The 17,505-nt window shown below is 42.0% G+C and overlaps 1 protein-coding gene across 1 annotated transcript; it reads right to left on the bottom strand.

The window, feature by feature from the left end:
* Positions 1-13,113: 13,113 nt before the first annotated feature.
* On the bottom strand, positions 13,114-16,612 carry mycla (MYCL proto-oncogene, bHLH transcription factor a). The gene is made up of 3 exons (XM_074691266.1): positions 16,321-16,612; positions 15,255-15,873; positions 13,114-14,527 (listed from the first exon to the last, which is right to left on the bottom strand). Exons 2-3 carry the CDS (start codon positions 15,799-15,801, stop codon positions 13,920-13,922), a joined length of 1,155 nt encoding a protein of 384 aa, XP_074547367.1. The 5' UTR covers positions 15,802-15,873; positions 16,321-16,612; the 3' UTR covers positions 13,114-13,919.
* Between the last annotated feature and the right edge of the window lie 893 nt (positions 16,613-17,505).

Here is a 17,505-nt window from a genome sequence, read left to right as displayed (position 1 = left end):
ATCACAGTCTTGTGTATATATATATATATATATATATATATATATATATATATATATATATATATATATATATATATATATATATATATATATAAAATATTAAAAATAATTTAATTATTATTAAAATAATATTAACTACATATATTATATAATAAATATAAATATATTTAAGAATATAAAATATGATAAATATTTATTTATTATTATTTTATCCTGAGGAATAAAAAATAATAATTATTCAACTCCTCCTTTAGGCATTAACGTGAAGATTGTATAGCTTTACTAAAAAGGACAGCTCCATCATTCTTAGCTATTCAATACTAAAAGCAGCTAATATGAAATTGACATTTTGCACCGCTACAATGATGTGTCTGGCTGTTACACCACACCCTCCTGCAGGGTCTCCAGAGACCAGGCACAAAGAGCTTTATCGATTTCATGAGGACAGCTGAAGGATGAAAAAAGAGTGTCGTTTACCCTCTGAAACTTGAGGAGGTGTAGACCCACACCGTTACAGGGTGCACAAGTACCCTCCCAGGTACTTGAATGATTCTAGTATCAAAGAGTAAAGAGGTCATAAAACTTCAACCAGTGCGCGCCATCCAACATTATGCATGAATAACAAATCTGTGACTGGTGGGATTAAAAAGATTCAACCCTCAGTTATATTTTCCTCTCAAGTTGTTTCTTATTTTAAGGTCTTTAATTCAGCAACTTTGAATTCTTTCATTTCCTGTTGGTGGCCACTAGAGTGCAGCAGAGAATAGGCAAACATCTTTGCCATCTGGTGGGGTCCTGAATCCTCTTCAGGTTCATTCATTCCTTGGGTGTTAGAGAGACAAAGAGGACCTGAAAGAGAAACTGAGAGGAAGAGAGGAAGTTGAGCTAAAAATTGAAGTTTTTCAGGTTGACTCCTAAAGTTTGGTGTACGTTAACAGCTACAGTATATCTGACTTCTCTATGCTGACTTTCAGTGTCTGTGGTTATTAAGACAAAATGTAGATATGATCTAGTCTATTTTTTAAAGTATGTTGCCGAATTAACATAACATTATATTACTAAATAATATTATATACAATAAATAGATAACATATATTGGTATTAAATAATAAATATAATTAATATATCACAACTGTTGGTAACGTGCATGTTATAGAACAAAAAAGACCCGTTTCAGATATAAAACCAAATACATTTAGTTTTATTCAAGAGTTTTAATCAAAGTGATACTAGATTGAAGCTCCACTCCTTGTTGAAGACCTTCATTTAATTCATAAAAAAAGCTTTTTGGAAATAATTCCCACATTAGTAACATTTTGTGTAATTTTTTCCACTGAGGCTTCACGCTCGGCTTCTTAAAGCATCAATGATACATTTACTTTTATTTTACAAAGCCCTATGCACACACACTCTCCTTGGTCTTTGTGTGTCTGCTCTGCAGCTCAGAGGGGGTTAACAGGACATGGAGACAGTTGGGCCGCACCCACTGAGCTGATTTGAATAACGCCGGCATTTGGCGCGAGGCTCAGAGGAGCCAGCCTTTCTTCATACCGGCTGTGACACCACTCCTCCCCCCTTCACTCCCCGCCCTGTGCACCCTGGAGTGGCGGGAAATGCTGGGTAGGAAGACAAACAGGAACAGAGAGAAGGAAAGAGACAGGGACTGCACCCACTGGGCTTTTGCACATCTACTTTGTACCTGCAGTCACTTGGTTGCCTTGGAAATGTGTCTGATACACAGTGTACCTTAGAGAGAGGACTGAAAGAGAGAAAAAGGAGGAAGAAGGAGAAACACGCCCCTTCTCTGTTTTGGCGCGAGACGGATGGAGAGATTATGCTCTCTCTGTGGCAGACTGTGGGTGGAGACAAAAGCAGGCATGAGTGGAGAGGGTAAGAACAAAGAGGGTAACAGCCTGAACCCCCACCACTACCACCACCTCTTATCGGGCCCCACCCCCCGACACACAGCCTGAAGGCTCAAGGCAAGGCTGATGCCTATTATAACCTTAATCAGTCCTTCAAAGCAACCACTCTGGCATGTTTGCCTCCACCAGGTTCTTTGTTCTAACTGCGGTTCCTCTCACTCAAAACTCTTTCTTGACTTCCCTTCTTGAAGACCACAACCACATGCACACTACACACTGATATAACACAGTTCCAGGCCTTCATCCTCTTCCTGCTGACTGAGCATGAATATTACCTGCTGAAGTGGCACCACTGATCATTAACTGCAGCCTCTGCTTCTCTAAAGCGACTTTATTGAGTTTTGTTTTATTTGATTTCAGAGTCAGCCCACCTTCTTGATTGGTAATATCAGTGAGTGAGTGTGTAGTCGCTGACTAAGCTTCAACATCATTTCATCTGGCAAAAATTCACTGAGAGAAAAGAGAGCAGAGCAGCGGTACCTCTCACTTCCTGCCTCCAGTGGGCTCAGTGCAAAAACAGGAAGTGTGTGCTGCCTGTGTGAGTTTCCTACAGGCCTTATAACAGAGCTCCCCTTCTCTCTTTCTCAGTGTTTCACAGGCACACAGTCTGACGGAGGGAAAAGGAGAGCAGAGCACTGTTTATTACATAAGCCTCAGAGTGGTGGTCAGTCTGGCCCTGACAACAACAGCAGATACATTCAGATGAAGACTGAAAAGAGGGTATTGTAACCATACAGGAAGAACAGAGGCTTCCTGTGCACTATACATTCAGCATCTGATAACACACACTCTGATAACACACACACACAGTGCAAGTCTTTCTGGCTGCAGAGCTGTATTTTAGCATTGTAATGTATATTTATGCAAATTTACTCACTATACATTCTCACACTGATGTAATTGGGCCATCAAACTGGGCTTTTGTGTGTGTGTGTGTGTGTGTGTGTGTGTGTGTGTGTGTGTGTGTGTGTGTGTGTGTGTGTGTGTGTATGCGTGTGCGTGTGTGTGCGTGTGTGTGCTAAGGGGGATGCTGATTACTGAGGGCCTGACTGAGGGGGAGACAAAGAGCATGGATGCAGACGGGGGTGAGGTGGTGGAGCAGGTCTGCAGGGGGTTAAAGGGGACGGGGGAGGGGTAAAGCCCCTCTGTGGGGTAGCTTGGGGGCTGATGACGGCACTCAATGGGGATAAATTCAAAAGATGCAGCAAGTGTCCCAACTTCAACTGAAGCAACCTTACACCACAGCGCCAAACAATGGAACATCTGCTGGCTGCCTGAGAGAGCAGCAGAGGCTGATTTAAACTGTTACTCCCAAAGAGGCAGCAGGTTCAAACTTTGACTGAGATCATGGTATCAACAAACGAGAGGCAGACCGTAACAAAGTAAAACTATTTGGAAACTTAACTTAAAGGGGCTGTGAGGAGTTTGAAAGTGATCTTGAACAAGTCTCCCTAGATATATATATATATGATCGTAATCCACACTTTAAAATTACATTATCAGCACCAATATTGCTGGTTACAGGTAATTTTAAATTGCTACTTCCTAGCTTCCAGTTCATCTCCAGCTGAACCAGATTGATCTAAGGCACGTCTGGGTCTCTATAGCTGCGTTTTCACCAAGCAGTACGGGTCGGTTCAGTACGGTTTGGGACGGTTCGGGACAGTAAAGTCTCATCCCGTTTGCGTTTCCACAGCAAACTGTGCCCTCTCGTGGTGGGCGGCGTGTAAGCCGCATGCCGGTGGCCACAGCTGATAAACAATAGCGCGACGCCATAGCAGCTTACCCCGCGATTAAATCCAACAAAGAGGAAAACGCGACACAGTAAACAAAGAGCACGGATGGAAGACGTGCAGCATTTCGTCCTCTCTGTGATTTTCATGTAACTCTCTGTTACAAAGTGTAATCAAGCTTTGTTTCAGAGAAGTCTGTGTGCCCCCAGGAGAAATGCAGCCGCTGTCGGGGTAAGTGACGATTCTTTTGACCAATCAACCGTCTGCAGTGTGTTGCTCCACCTCCCGAGAGCGGATCGGTTCAGTCTGGCACCCATACGAAAGGGTCCCAAAAAAGTGGGACGGCCCGTCTCGGTTTTTAGGGATCCGTTCCGGGATGAGTCTGTGGAAACGCCGCTAAAAGCGCACCGTACCGAGACGAACTGACCCGGATTGCTTGGTGGAAACGCGGCTTATGACAACACCTGCTGACTCTCCGTTTAATTCCAAAACAAACACACACCTAGCTAACAGTAATTTACGACAGTGTGCGGAGACTTCGGGCCACAAGGTGGTGAGAGAGTGCAATCAAAACAGATCCTCCTCACAGCATCTCTAAGTATATTTTTTAACAGTCTGTCTTATCCTTGAGTCTCCTTATCCTCTTTTGGAGTTGTTGCACTGTGTCACGTGTTGTTTAAAAAGAATATTATGATTAATAATTAACATTGACATGTGAGCAGTCTCTTCTCTTTTCTCACTTATTAAAACCAGATCTGTGAAATTTTGTTTAGGAAATTTGTATCAGACAAGTAGCCCTCTGTACCACTAATCGCCCTTGAGGTAGTCCCTGGTCTCAAAAAAGATGCTAACACCTGATCTAAAGCCTAGATATCCACAAGATATCATGTACTGAAACTGCACATATCATTGCTTTGTAAAACGTAGTTTCTCTTTTTAAATTTAAAACCAGCAACATGCTTAAAAAATGTTGGTACATATACAACTTATCAATGAAATCGTTTTGTAATTCTAATGAGAACACCTGTAGGAACTTGTCAGTCAGCAACACATCAGTAACATGACAGGGTATAAAAAGAGTTTCGTAATGTCAGCCTCATAGCAAAAATGCCCAGGTCAAAGAATTTTATATGAAATAAATTAGTCAACAATAATAATTTAAAACCTATACACATTGTATGCATTACTGCAAAAAAATCTGCACTGAAAAAGTGTGTCTTTTCTCAAAACTCTGCTATGAGGCCAACGGTTGGTAAAGATGGAAAAAGATTCACCAATCTGTGAGAATATGATCAAAGTTTCTGCCTGAAGTTTTAGTTTAGCTGTTGTTACATAGTGCTTTCTCATTCGTGGTTTTGTGTTTGAAACTTTGTTAATTTAACAAAGTGTTTGTTAAAGTCTCATCCAGCTCAATGCAAAATGTCACTGAATATTTTCTGCTGAGGTTTTTCAACGTTCATATCCATCTCAACCCCTCATTCCAATCCCAACACAATCTCAGTGATGTGAGTCTGCTCCAATTTTCTGCATGATAAAGGAAGCTTTCTTTGCTACTGTGACTTTAACGCTGCTAATGCTCTGCACCTGGATATAGATGAGATTATCCAGTCTATATTGTATGCTGGGACTGAATCAGATCCCGTCTCAGTGAAAAAACAGAAACAAAGAGAGCAGTATCGCTCTTTTTGTGAAACGTCCCGATCAGTTGTAGATAGAGATTGATTGAATGATCCTGAAATCTTTTGAGTAGATTTGTAAACATCACATCTTGGTGCCATACATTGTTGATGCTTTTTTTGAGGATCTTGTTCACCAGGTTTCTTAAGAGTGATTAGTTTTTCTAAACGTTGCCATGACTGAACTATCAACTTCAGCCTCTTTCAGCCAAATTTTGAAGACAGGCCTGACAGTGGGGCAAACTTGTTCTGCTAATACAGTTAGGATTAAAGATTATCTGACCTGTGTATTCAAATGTTTTACTGCTGAAAGCGGCTCATTCATTGATTAATGTTGAGGTTATTTGTTATTGTTGACTAATTGTTTTTCTCTTTGTGTGAAACTGCTGTGCTGCAGTCTTAACCAGGACTCACTGGTAAAAGAGATTTTGCATACCAAAGGGAATATTCCTGGTTAATGAAATTAAATTAAATAAAAACTTGCAGTGTGACAGCAGTAGTGAACACTGTAAGTGAGTCCATTGTTAAAGTTCAGATGTGTTGGAAATAGGGATGCACGATATTGGATTTTTGCCGATATCCGGTATGCCAATGTATCGAAACCCCTTTTGGTCGATACCCATACCGATAATCACAAGTTTGTTTGTTTTTTTCACTGTAAAGAAAGCTAAGTCTATCCTGTACTGGAATTTATATGTTACTCTTATTGTGACGGTCTTATTTGTTTAAGAAACACACATAAAACAATACAAAAACAATAGATTTTACCATAAATAAGAAATGTATTATTTTTTATTTTTTAAACTCAAGACATTCAGTATTGAGATACAGAAAAATAATTTCTTTAGATCACATGAACTTTAAATGTACAATGCATTTTTAAACATAACCAAGTTGCGTTTGATTATTTTAGAGCTACTGTAACAACCTGGTGACAGACACAGAGCTCTGCAGTGCAAATAAATGAAGTGCTACATTTTATATAAGGAGCTTATTTTTCAGATGGAAAATAATAATAATCCTAACTGAATAGCACCTTATCGGCTGTGCATATCGGCAGAAATTTTCATATCTGCCGATACCGATAGACGTGTTTTTAAGCTTTTATCAGCCAATACCGATATTGTGCCAATAATATTGTGCATCCCCAGTTGGAAAGCTTCATCACGCTGCTGTTGTAGTGGGGAGAAAAAGGGGGCTGCTTCCTTTTGAGGGTTCAGTGCATTTTAATGGCCAATGAGTTGTTAGTGGTAATTATGTTCTAAAAAACCAACTACCAACTTAATTTATAAAGCACTTTTAAAAACAACCACATCTGTAAACAAAGTGCTGTATAGGTGGATTAAATTAAAAGGATAAAAACAGATGAGGAAAAACAGACATGTAAAAGAAAACATATTAAACACAAATAAAAACAAATAAATGGGAATGAAAAATAAAATAAAATAAAAGTTAATAAAGTAAACTAAAAGGGAATAAGACCGGACAAAGAAACAACAACTATACCTAAAACCATGGCCGATGTGAGAAGTAAATGATCCAAAACAAAGCACTTAAAGGCTCTGAAATTGTCTGTTGCTGGAAACTAAAGGGTCAAAAACATGTCTGCTTAAACCCAGACAGTCAGAAACTAACCAGGGTCAAATCACCAAACCTTTGATTTTATTAAAAAAGCAAACAGAGATGAACCAAAGTTCATGTCAACAAACTACCCATCTCTGGGAAAAACAGCAGTTGACCCCCTCCCTCTTCTCTTGCTTATCCATTAACCATCCATGGTTACATCATCACAGCTAATGCTCCAGTGACCGCAGACCCTATAGAGACTTATTCCTAATGCGTGAGTCTGTAGACTCTAAAACACACTTTCATGGCTTTTTTCCCGCTCTCACACAATAATTACCATCTTTATGAGATCAGCTTATTCCCAGTGTTGGTCATGCATGTGTTTGTTTACCCCTCAGCTGTTGGGACTGGCCAACCTCGGTTGTGTCATAAGCTCAGGTCAGAGAGTTTAACGCGAGCTGCTGACAGCACACACAGCGTGACGCTTTGAGGATCTTTTGATGGGTTCATTATAATCAGAACCGTGGTGTGTTTTGGTCCAGATGGCAGCAGTGTTTACACTAACGGGATTAAGATTAGCTCCAGATTAGACAGACAAGTTGAAAGGCCTGCTCTGCTAACACGGCACGACCGCCTGGCCCCACGCTAACCCTCCCAAATTTAACCTCAGATGATACAAAACAACAAGGATGAAGAGGGGGAAGAAGGTGCTAAAAAAGGGGTGGAAACAAAACATTGTTCTGCACGACAGGTGCCGCACAGGAAATCCTCATGCCTCAGGTGTTTGTTTGGCTGGAAGGACAGGCCAATTTGTCTCACTGGCAGAAGTTTAAAGCAAGGCACTTTTATGACACCAGTCAGCTGCTCCAAGATGAGAGAGAAAGACACATACACACGCTTTTCTAACTGAATCATCGCTGTTACATAACACTGCTCTTAGGGTGGGGAGGGGGAGAGGCAGAGAAACTGAGCTAAGAAGACTGACCTAGATCAGCAAATGGTGCTGATAAGTACCTGAGGGGAGGGCAGGAACCAGCAGGCTGTTTCACAGGGGTGGTTTCCAGGGATGAAGAGGTTTAAAGGGAGAGAATGGGGGAAAAAGATAAAAAGAGAAACAGGGAGCAAAAGAATGAGATCTTTTGCATGCCAGTGCATACGTGTGGTTTTTCTGTGGCAGCCTCATTAGGATCAGATGGACAGTAGTGGCCGCAGCTCTGGCTCAGTCCCAGTGACACAACCAGGCAGGAATGTGGGTCAGTAGGCAGAGAGATGAAAGACAGCGACTGAGGAAAGAGCATTTGTGTGTATATGTGTGTGTGTGTATGTGTGTGTGTGCCCTCAAAAGAAGATGTGTGTAACTGCGTCTCTTCCCGCTTGTGTTTTCTAAACCTCCCTGACCGTCAGTCCTTTAAAAACAGAATAAAAGGAAGGGTGTGAGTGGAGTGTTGGGTAAGAGGAGGATGACAATGAGTCTACTTCTCCCTACAGCTGAAAATTCCCTCAGAGCATGAAGCTGTCTGAAATCCCTCAAAGGGAGATTTTTCAATTACACTTCATCTGATTCCCACAGGGGAGGTCAAAGGTCATCCTCATATAAGCCCTTTTCCCCTCTGCCTTTACTACTATTATTTTGTCCCATATTCACACACATCTAGGTCAGAGATAAGCAGCGAGTTCAGCCGTGCTCTTGGAATCACAAACCAGTGCGGTGTGTTTATGGTCCGTTTCCTCCACGGCCCCGCTGTGTAAACACGCAATGTACACACGCCATACAAACTAGGCCAGTCAGGACACAACCAGTTAATATGGTGGAAACATTGCTCAACGTGTCTGTTGTAGTTTTTTTTTTTTTCACTCACTAAAGTGCAGAGTAAAGAGATTTATCACAGTGACAGTAAGGGGATCTCAGTTGCAAAAGTTTGTCCTCCCACTTCCCAGGAATGCAGACACTCTTCGTATATTGCTCAATGAGAAAAAAACAAGTTAAGGTAAGCTGAAGTCTTTAGACATGTGTTTCAAAGCCAAGATTCACGACCGTTTAACCTTGATGTTAGTTTAATGAGCAAGAAATACCAGAGTGGCGAGTATGACAAGTCTTGTTTTTTTGTCAGGGACACTTGCCAAAGATAAGACATCTGAATGTGTGTTTCATCCGCCAACCAGTTCAGTTTTTTTTTATGTTATAAGGTTACGGATGTACTCTTCAGCTATTGTTATAATAAAAAAAGTGTGACACTGAAGCCTGAACAATAGAGCCGCCTCATAAAGTGAGTACACACATAAAAAGTTGCACAACTCCTTTGCTTTTCATTGTGCAAGTCAACTATTGCAGGATTCTAATGCTGCATGCTTTGGTGTATTTGGTTAAGATTAGGCTTTTCAGAATTATTCTGACAGGTCTGTAAACGTCTCCACACCCTCCTTACTGTAACAGCGCAGAGGCGTAGAAATATGATCAGAAAGATTTATGTGATTGCTTTTATCTTAAGTGTGTCTGAAAAAGAAATATAAATCAGTGTCTGCACTCCACCCAGCTAAATCATCACTTCTCCACACACACTTCTGTATGACCACCAGGGAAACCGTCGCCTACCGCCACACACCCTGGGAATACACAGACCTCTGTGACACCACCATGAATGACTTCTCTCTTAAACACACACTTTATAGTATTTATCGTATGGGACAGGGTGCAGCTGTTGATGGCCTGAAAGGCTTATTTTAATAGCAGGAAATAAAGGCAGGCCTGCAGATGTGAGAGAATAAAACACACGTGGGGTAGAAGGATTCAGCTCGGTATGAACATGTGTTTAAGAAAGTGTTCACACATGCTCTCTAGAGGAAAAGCAGCATGGGCGTTGCATGAACTTGAGAGTAGAAAATCTGGTCTGGTGAGTTAACCGTCACAGCTGAGCATCCTACCTGAGAAAAAGATCCTCTTTCCTCACGCTTTGAAGAAAGACCCCTGACATTTAGCAGCAGCACAACCAATGAGTGGTTTGTGTTGGCTTCAGTAGATTTGCTGATGCTCTTCCTGACTCTCGAGATGATTTTTCTGTCATTTTAACTCCTGAAAACAAAATCCTTGCACACTCTTGACCTAGACACCCACAATATTCTCATTTGCATCCCCACAAAAACACTGTAGTCCAAAGACTTTGCATGTGTGTGTGTTAGTTATCCTAAAATGAACCTGCAAATCATTTGATATTGAGGAAGTATTACATCCTCAGCTCATTATTCAGCTGTTCATCTATTTTCTGCTCTTTACACTCACTGCAGATGAGTTTTGTGGTCAGAGGTTAACAGGAAATTCAGTCCTAAACCTGATATCTGATTTCTTCTTTCACTTCCTAATGCAATGTGAAGATTCAGCAGCAAAGCAGCTGCATCAGGTTCAGTCGACAGTGTTTTTGCTGTTTAGTCCCACACTTTTGTATCATCAGATAAGTTAGCTGATAGTTTCTCAATCTTTTAAAGAAACACAATGACTCCAAGGGTGGGAGTCCTGCTGAAATCATACTGACTGAATGTTGCTAAATCAGTATTGTTGTAGTTTATATTATCCTCTGGGGTATTTTTCCCCTCTGTGGAGCTTCCTGTGACCAAATATGATTCTACAAAGGAAAGACTCAGTTGTGCCCGAAAAAAAAGTGCCCTTGAGGGTGAAAATGAGGCCCAGTGAGTGAACACAGGCAGGTGAAACAGCAACCAGCCTGAACAAAAGAGCAGTGAGGTGAGAGACGGTTGGACTTCAGGGCGTGCCGAGCTCGTCTGTCAGGCTGTACTTGAACCGAATGGTTGTTTGAGTTTTATTTCAATTGACTGGAGCGCAAACTGCAATCATCCAGGCTTGTAGAGACTCGTCTGTGAGGTCATCAACGGGACACAAACTCACTTTTTTATGTAAGGAAATTTATATATCAGCAGAGTTAGTACATGTCAGGTATTTGGCTCAGTTTAATATAGAATCACAGCCAGAAAGAGTTTTTGAGATAAAAGCCTGATTGGATCAATATATTGCCCACATTTAGTCCAATTTTAAACCAGATTCCCCAGTTTTTACTTCATACGTTGATCTACTGAGCTAAATATAGGGCAGGATGTCCAAAACTCTTCAGCTAATTCTGAACGTTGAGAGGTTTTTGAGTAAAGGTGACCACAGTTTTCATGTGAAACAGGAAGACCTGATTTCCTTTAGGTTATCTCAGAGTGTTCTGAGAAAAAGTTAAACATCGATCATATTGTTCAGCAAAGACAAACTTCTGCAGAAGTTTTTTAAGATCCTCAGAATGTTCTAACGACACGATACGATGCGACACGATACGATGCGACACGATACGATGCGACAAGATACAATGCGACACGATATGATGCGACACGATACGATATGATACGATGTGATACGATATGATGTGATATGATACAGTACAATACAATATGATACAACATGTGATGCACTGAAGATGAATGAATTCTCAAATTCTTTGATAGTGTTGAACTGAGGATTATCATCCCAAAATGTTGAACTCTTTGCTCAGGAAGTCTCTCACAGAGTGTAGAGCTTCTTATCATCTTTCCTCTGAGACTTCCTTTTGGCACCCCATCAGTGTAACTTACCTGTTGCAACCTAATCTTATGAGTCGTGGAATGTTCCTTTTTTTTGATTATGCAACAGATCTGAAGAATTTTTTTTTAAAATTTTACATATTTTCAGTTTTGATATTTGATCTGCTCACACCTTTTAATTGTTTTCTGTGTTCCATTAGGCTTTAAGATTTACACGAGGTCCAACTTTTTAGGAGTTTGGGGTGTTATAGTTCATAGCTGATAGTGTGAAAATAAGTCAGTAGAGGAAGGTTACCAAAATGTGCTACAATGCTAGTTACCTCCCCCAAGGAGGTTATGTTTTTGGGAGATTTTGTCTGTCTGTCTGTGAACAACATAACTCAAAAAGTAACAAACAGATCTTGATGAAATTTTCAGGAAATGTTCAAAATGGGATAAGGAAGAAGTGATTAAATTTTGGAGGTGATCTGGATCACCATCTGGATCCAGGACTTTTTTACAGGATTCTTTATCATTGTGAGATAGGGCTGTTTTAACCATATGTGTATATTATATTATTATTATATTATCGTACAAACCTGCAGCTAACACCAAATTGTAGCAGACAGTCTGCTGAAAGGGAGTATAACATTAAAGTAGGACTAAAGTGTTGGTGACAATCACAATATTCTTGGTGGAGGTCTGCGCTCTCTGACTGCTTTTCAAGTTATAATTTGACTCTGTTTTAGTGATGAACAGTGTGGCAAAAACCGATGTGCAGTCAAAGTACATGTGAGTTAATTTTGTTATATCTTTGCTATGCTTTTATAAGAAAAGTAGCTTTTTGAGGAAAAGCAGCAGTATGTCAGTAGTGTGCAGTCTGCTCACATAGACAAGCCTCATAGGCATAGAGTTAATAGTGTCACAAAGGTGATGAAAAGGTTGCTGAGTGTCAAATACAGACCTCAGGGCAGCAGAAAGAGTGGTGTCATCCTATTATTTAGAAATCACAGAGCGGCAATTTTTTACTACCTTTCCTTTAAGAGAGTGTTTTACTGCAGCTTACATAACTCTGTACCTGCGTGAAGAGCCGCAGCGGATCCAAGTAGCTGTTCACAAAATCCAGTCTCCAAACCCATGGGACTGTTCTAAAGATACCAAACCCTCACTCTGTGTATGTGTGTGTGTGTGTGTGTGTGTGTGTGTGTGTGTGTGTGTGTGTGTGTGTGTGTGTGTGTGTGTGTCTGTGTGTGTTACTTCAGAGCACATCAGGTGCCCAGCATGCAGCAAACACTGCAGAGGGGTGGATCCACAACAGTGCCACACACACTCCTCAAGGGTAAGTCTCAAGGACACACACTCTCACAGTCTAACCTTGTGTGGACCAGCAGCTGGTGCACAAGACACACACATTTGTACATCTGGTACTGTAAGAGAGCAGGATTTCATGTGATGCTTGTGAGGAATATTAAGTTGTGTATTTATGTCTACTATAAACATTGAGTGATTCCTCTGTTTATTTGAGATAAGCAAGTTTTGACTGTGGGAATATTTATATATCATAACTATTATTCGAAGTAATGGTTTCACATCCTCTGCCAGTGCGCTGCTTTTTGTGATAATCAAAAAAGAACAGACTTGAGGGTTTTTTTTTTGCAAACATGGTATAAAAATTTAATGTTGCTGTCAATGAGAGCATGCTTAAAAACACAAATCAACCAAAATCAGAAGCGTTAAAATCACAAAGTGACATGTGTGTATATAAAGTACAGCAGTGCCTTTACTCTTTTTTTTTTTTTGCCTTTTCCAGTTTTCTTAAGAAAATAAAGCTTCCTTGATGCCTGGTGGCCTCTCTTAATGAGGAGCAAAGCTCATTGACGACTCTTGATTTCATCTCCTTCATCAGAAGGGATAAGCTATTATTTACAGAACATTTTGTACATCAAACATTCAGTCATACAGTCCACACACACAGGAAACAGACGCTTTCAAATATGTACACAGGCTTCCACACCTCTCTGTATTAAAAGTGTGCAATGATTCAAATTAAGACACCTTAATCAGCTGTCACACACACACACACACACCCTGAAGGCTACATATGTTTGTGATCGCACAGGTCAACTATTAAAATATTAGAAGTTTTTTTGTTGCCCCAAACCTCACAACACGAGGAAAACCCTTAACGATAAAATCAAAGTCTTTCCCTCCTCATAACTACATCGGTGTGCAAAGAAAGTATGAAAACACAGCACACAAACTGCTCCTCCCCTTCACAGGTTCATATGCAGTCAGTTCATAGGAAGCCCACCCTAATATGACTTCTTACCACACAAACCACACCGCTATTTACATGAGGCATGGTGTGAGAGAAAAAAAAAGACTGAAAGTTTCTGAACTTGGGAGCAGAGTTCCTGACGGTGAATGAGGCAGATTATTGTTCGAAGTAAACAAGCATGTTCGTTTGTGTCTCAGGAGCGCTTCAGCTCAGATAATTTGCGAAGAAGCAGCTGCTGTCGTGATTTCAGACGTTTCTTTTCCTGGAGCTGTCGTTTCTCTCTGCTGTGAAGATCAACAAGGTATTCAGTTGCGTGAGTCAGGATCGCCACCTTTGGGGTCTTGGAAGACTCCAAACCAGGAATCTGATCCCTTAAGGCGAGGAAACGAGATCTCAGATCGTTCCTCCTCTTCCTCTCCAGGAAGTTGTGGTTCCTCCTGCGGTCGGTGTCCTCTGCGTCAGAGTTCTGGGGGGTCTCTGAGGGGGAAGTGGGCTGGGAGTAACGACCAGGAGAGTTCTGTGCGGATGCTGTGCAGGTACGCTTGCTTTGAGGCTCTTCTCCATACTCCTCCTCTTCCTCCTCCTCTTCATCATCATCATCTTCATCATCATCTTCAGGCTCTGGCTCACTGTCTGGGGAGCGGGCTGCGTAGTTGTGTTGTTGCCGGTGGACGGACAAGTGGAAGCGTTTTGGGCAGGGGTCAGCCCGGACTGAGATGGTCACAGGTTTCCTGACGTTAAGCAGACGCATTCGGCTCTGCTTGCTCTCCACAGTGACGACATCGATCTCCTCTTCGTCATCTGGGATTACACAGGAGGAAGAAATCAGTAAAATACAAGGGAAAACAGGTTTGATAGGACTCATGTGTCAATGTGGTCAGTGACAAATAAAAAAACAGACTTTTGTAAAGAAAAGAGTCAATCAAAGATTAACTCAAGTGACCATAAGGAAGTGCATTCCAGCACTGATATGCAAATGAGTTCCCTCTAAGCAGAGGCTGAGGTGTTAAGTGGTCGCCCATGCCAAAGCCTGCAGGAATTCAGGCTTTGTCATCAAGCACTGACCATTAATCAACCATTCAGATGAGCTGAATTAGTGTCAGGAGCCATTCACTAAATCGGATAACCTGAAAGAGTAACCCTCACTCTTGGTGTCTTTGCGAGTGTGTGTGTAGTAGTAGTAGTAATAAATCATCTGGACTTGGTCACCCCGCCCCTCTGCCGCACTCTGATTGTAATGCAGAGCCAGTGGCAGGTATTGAAAGATGGAGAAATTCAAGTAAAAGTGACGGGGCGCGGTTTTCAAAAGATAGCGCTACAATCTGGAGAACATGTGGCGCAATGTGAAAGTGTGCGTAAAAATCCGGGTAAAGAAAGTGACTGGCTGTTGTACTTGATAACCCCGCTGCACCACAGATCACTGTTATGCAACAGCAGCCCAGCTCTCCCAACTACGCATTGTTAGAGAGTAATATAATCCCGAGGCAAGGGAAGGGTGGGGCAATTTACAGCGTGATTGCTTCCTTACCGGAGGAATCAGAGCGGGATTCAGATCCAGACGACGCCGGCTTCCTGCAGCTGTTTGCGGGGAAGGTGAGGACAGCCGCGGGGTCGACGCAGTCTGTCGCCGCTGTGGGGAGCGCGCCGGCGGCGGCGACGCACTGCGCTTTGCTCGGTCTCACAGAGATCTGCGCCAACGGGGAGACGCCGGTCTGTGCCGCAGCCGACACCACCTTCCCGCTGACCTTCTCCAGCTGCTTACTGGCGGAGAAACTACTCCACATGCAGTCCTGGATGATGATGGAGCTTAGGTTGCCGAACAGCTCTTCACTGTCCGGAACGAACTGGCCCTCGCACTCCTCGTCCTGACCCAGAACTTTGGTCAACCAGTTCAGCTTGTCCCCCGGTGAGAGGTGCAGGGCAGCGCCACTCAGAGTCCGGGTGGGGGACATGGGAGGGGTGGGCAGCAACTCAAACTTTTTCCATATGTCCTCGCTTGGTGCGGTCGACTTGTAAAAATCCTCCTCTGTGTCGAAATCGTCGAGAAAGTAGTGCTGGTAACAGTCGAACTCCATAGTTCCAGTTTATTAAATCCTCAAGAGTTAATTCCCAGAGCTGATCAAACGTTCCCTGTGAACACCTTCAACCTGAGGGGAAACATCACCAAGATTAGCCATAAAATAAACTTCCTGTAACACACGAGTTGCCCTTTGAATAGGCTCTTTATCACAGCAGACTTTCACCAAATGGGACCACATTAATAATTGATCGCGGATCTTGCGGATGCACTCCTTGCAGTGATGGACTCATCTGTCCAGACATTCACGATCTTTACATAATGTAGGAATAAGCTCTATCGGGATCTGCTATGATCCAGTTCGCATTTTAACGGCGAACAGACTCAGGTTTCAAGGACTTTGGGGGTGTAAAAGTACCCAGTGTTTCAAGGCTGCGTTTCCTGAAATGTAGGCAGCGCTTTGTTTCATCAGAGCAGTCATGTGAAGAAGGAAAGAGTGGGCTCGGACTCGCACAATCCCCTGTTTCCTCATTCAAAACTTTCACAGTCAGACTCAGGAATTAAATAAAAGACTCACCAGCTCTCCCTGAAACCTCACAGTGAAATTCAGGGCATGGAAAATCACTCCGCGGCTAAAAGATCAAAGTGTACCCGGCGCACAGGAATCACACAGATAAAAGCTGGCCGGGTTTCACCGAGATGAGATGTTCCGACGCTGCTTCTACTTCTGTTTAAGTTGTAAGTTTAACACAAACAAAAACACAAAAGCCGGTGGCTCCCACAGCAGGCTCAAGGTCCGCCCCACGATGTGTAATAGAAGCCACACAGTGCGTTTTTCGCGCCAGTGAGATATCCTGTTATAAGGCGATAAAAAGTGCAGGGAGGAGCCTCGCAAATATCTGCAGTAGATCCGGGTAAGCCCCTCCGTTTGCACGAGAGGGGGGGGGGAGGCGCTTAGCCCCGCCCCTTATACCAGCTATGGTCACAGTGTGACCGACAATTCTCAGGGATTTGTTGATCCCTGTAGCTGTAAGGGATATAAAGATATTTCCATTCACTTTAATCTTCTCTGAGCTTAGTCTCCTCCAAATTTCATTTATCTAACTGTATCCAAAAGTGTAACAATTCCCTATAGTTCCTTTCAACACCAGAACTTTTGTTGCACTTTACACAAGATTTCAACACAAGGGCTAAATAAAGCTGCTCAACACATGTATCATTAATTAAAAACATATAAATATATTACAAATATGATTTATTAAAGAGCATGTAAAAATGTACACATTATTGTGAGCATTAAACTTATGTTTTTAGTTTTAATGTGTCATTACTTCTGCTTCCCTATTGTGGGGATTTTTTTCTGTTTGCCCTTTCCTCATGTCAAAGAGAGATCTTCAGCTTCAGATGACCAAAACAAGACATTGAAGTACCTTAGGCTCAATTAATGTACAATACTTAGTATTTACTAACATTACTAGAGAGCTAGTGGACACGCTCAGAGTAACCAGTCATTCCTTACTCTTTATCAGTCATTTAAAGCTGCTTGTTTTCTGAATTGTTTTCAGATTCATGTAGTGTATAATACACAGAAGTCAAAACTTTGAGCAACTTTGTGGAATTTTTACCTGGTTATGAAAAACACCGAGTAGGGATGGGTACCTTTCACAATTGAACCGATACGGTACCAATGCCCGGTACCTGGTAATCGGTATCGCTGCTCAACGGTACCAATTTCCGGTACTTTTTTGTGTTCATGTGATAA

The sequence above is a fragment of the Halichoeres trimaculatus genome, unplaced genomic scaffold, assembly GCF_033239565.1.
Source record: "Halichoeres trimaculatus isolate MK-OKI-2021-1 unplaced genomic scaffold, fHalTri1.1 fHalTri1_scaffold_17, whole genome shotgun sequence".
Taxonomy (NCBI): Eukaryota; Metazoa; Chordata; class Actinopteri; order Labriformes; family Labridae; genus Halichoeres; species Halichoeres trimaculatus.
This window is presented reverse-complemented; position numbering and strand designations above follow the sequence as displayed.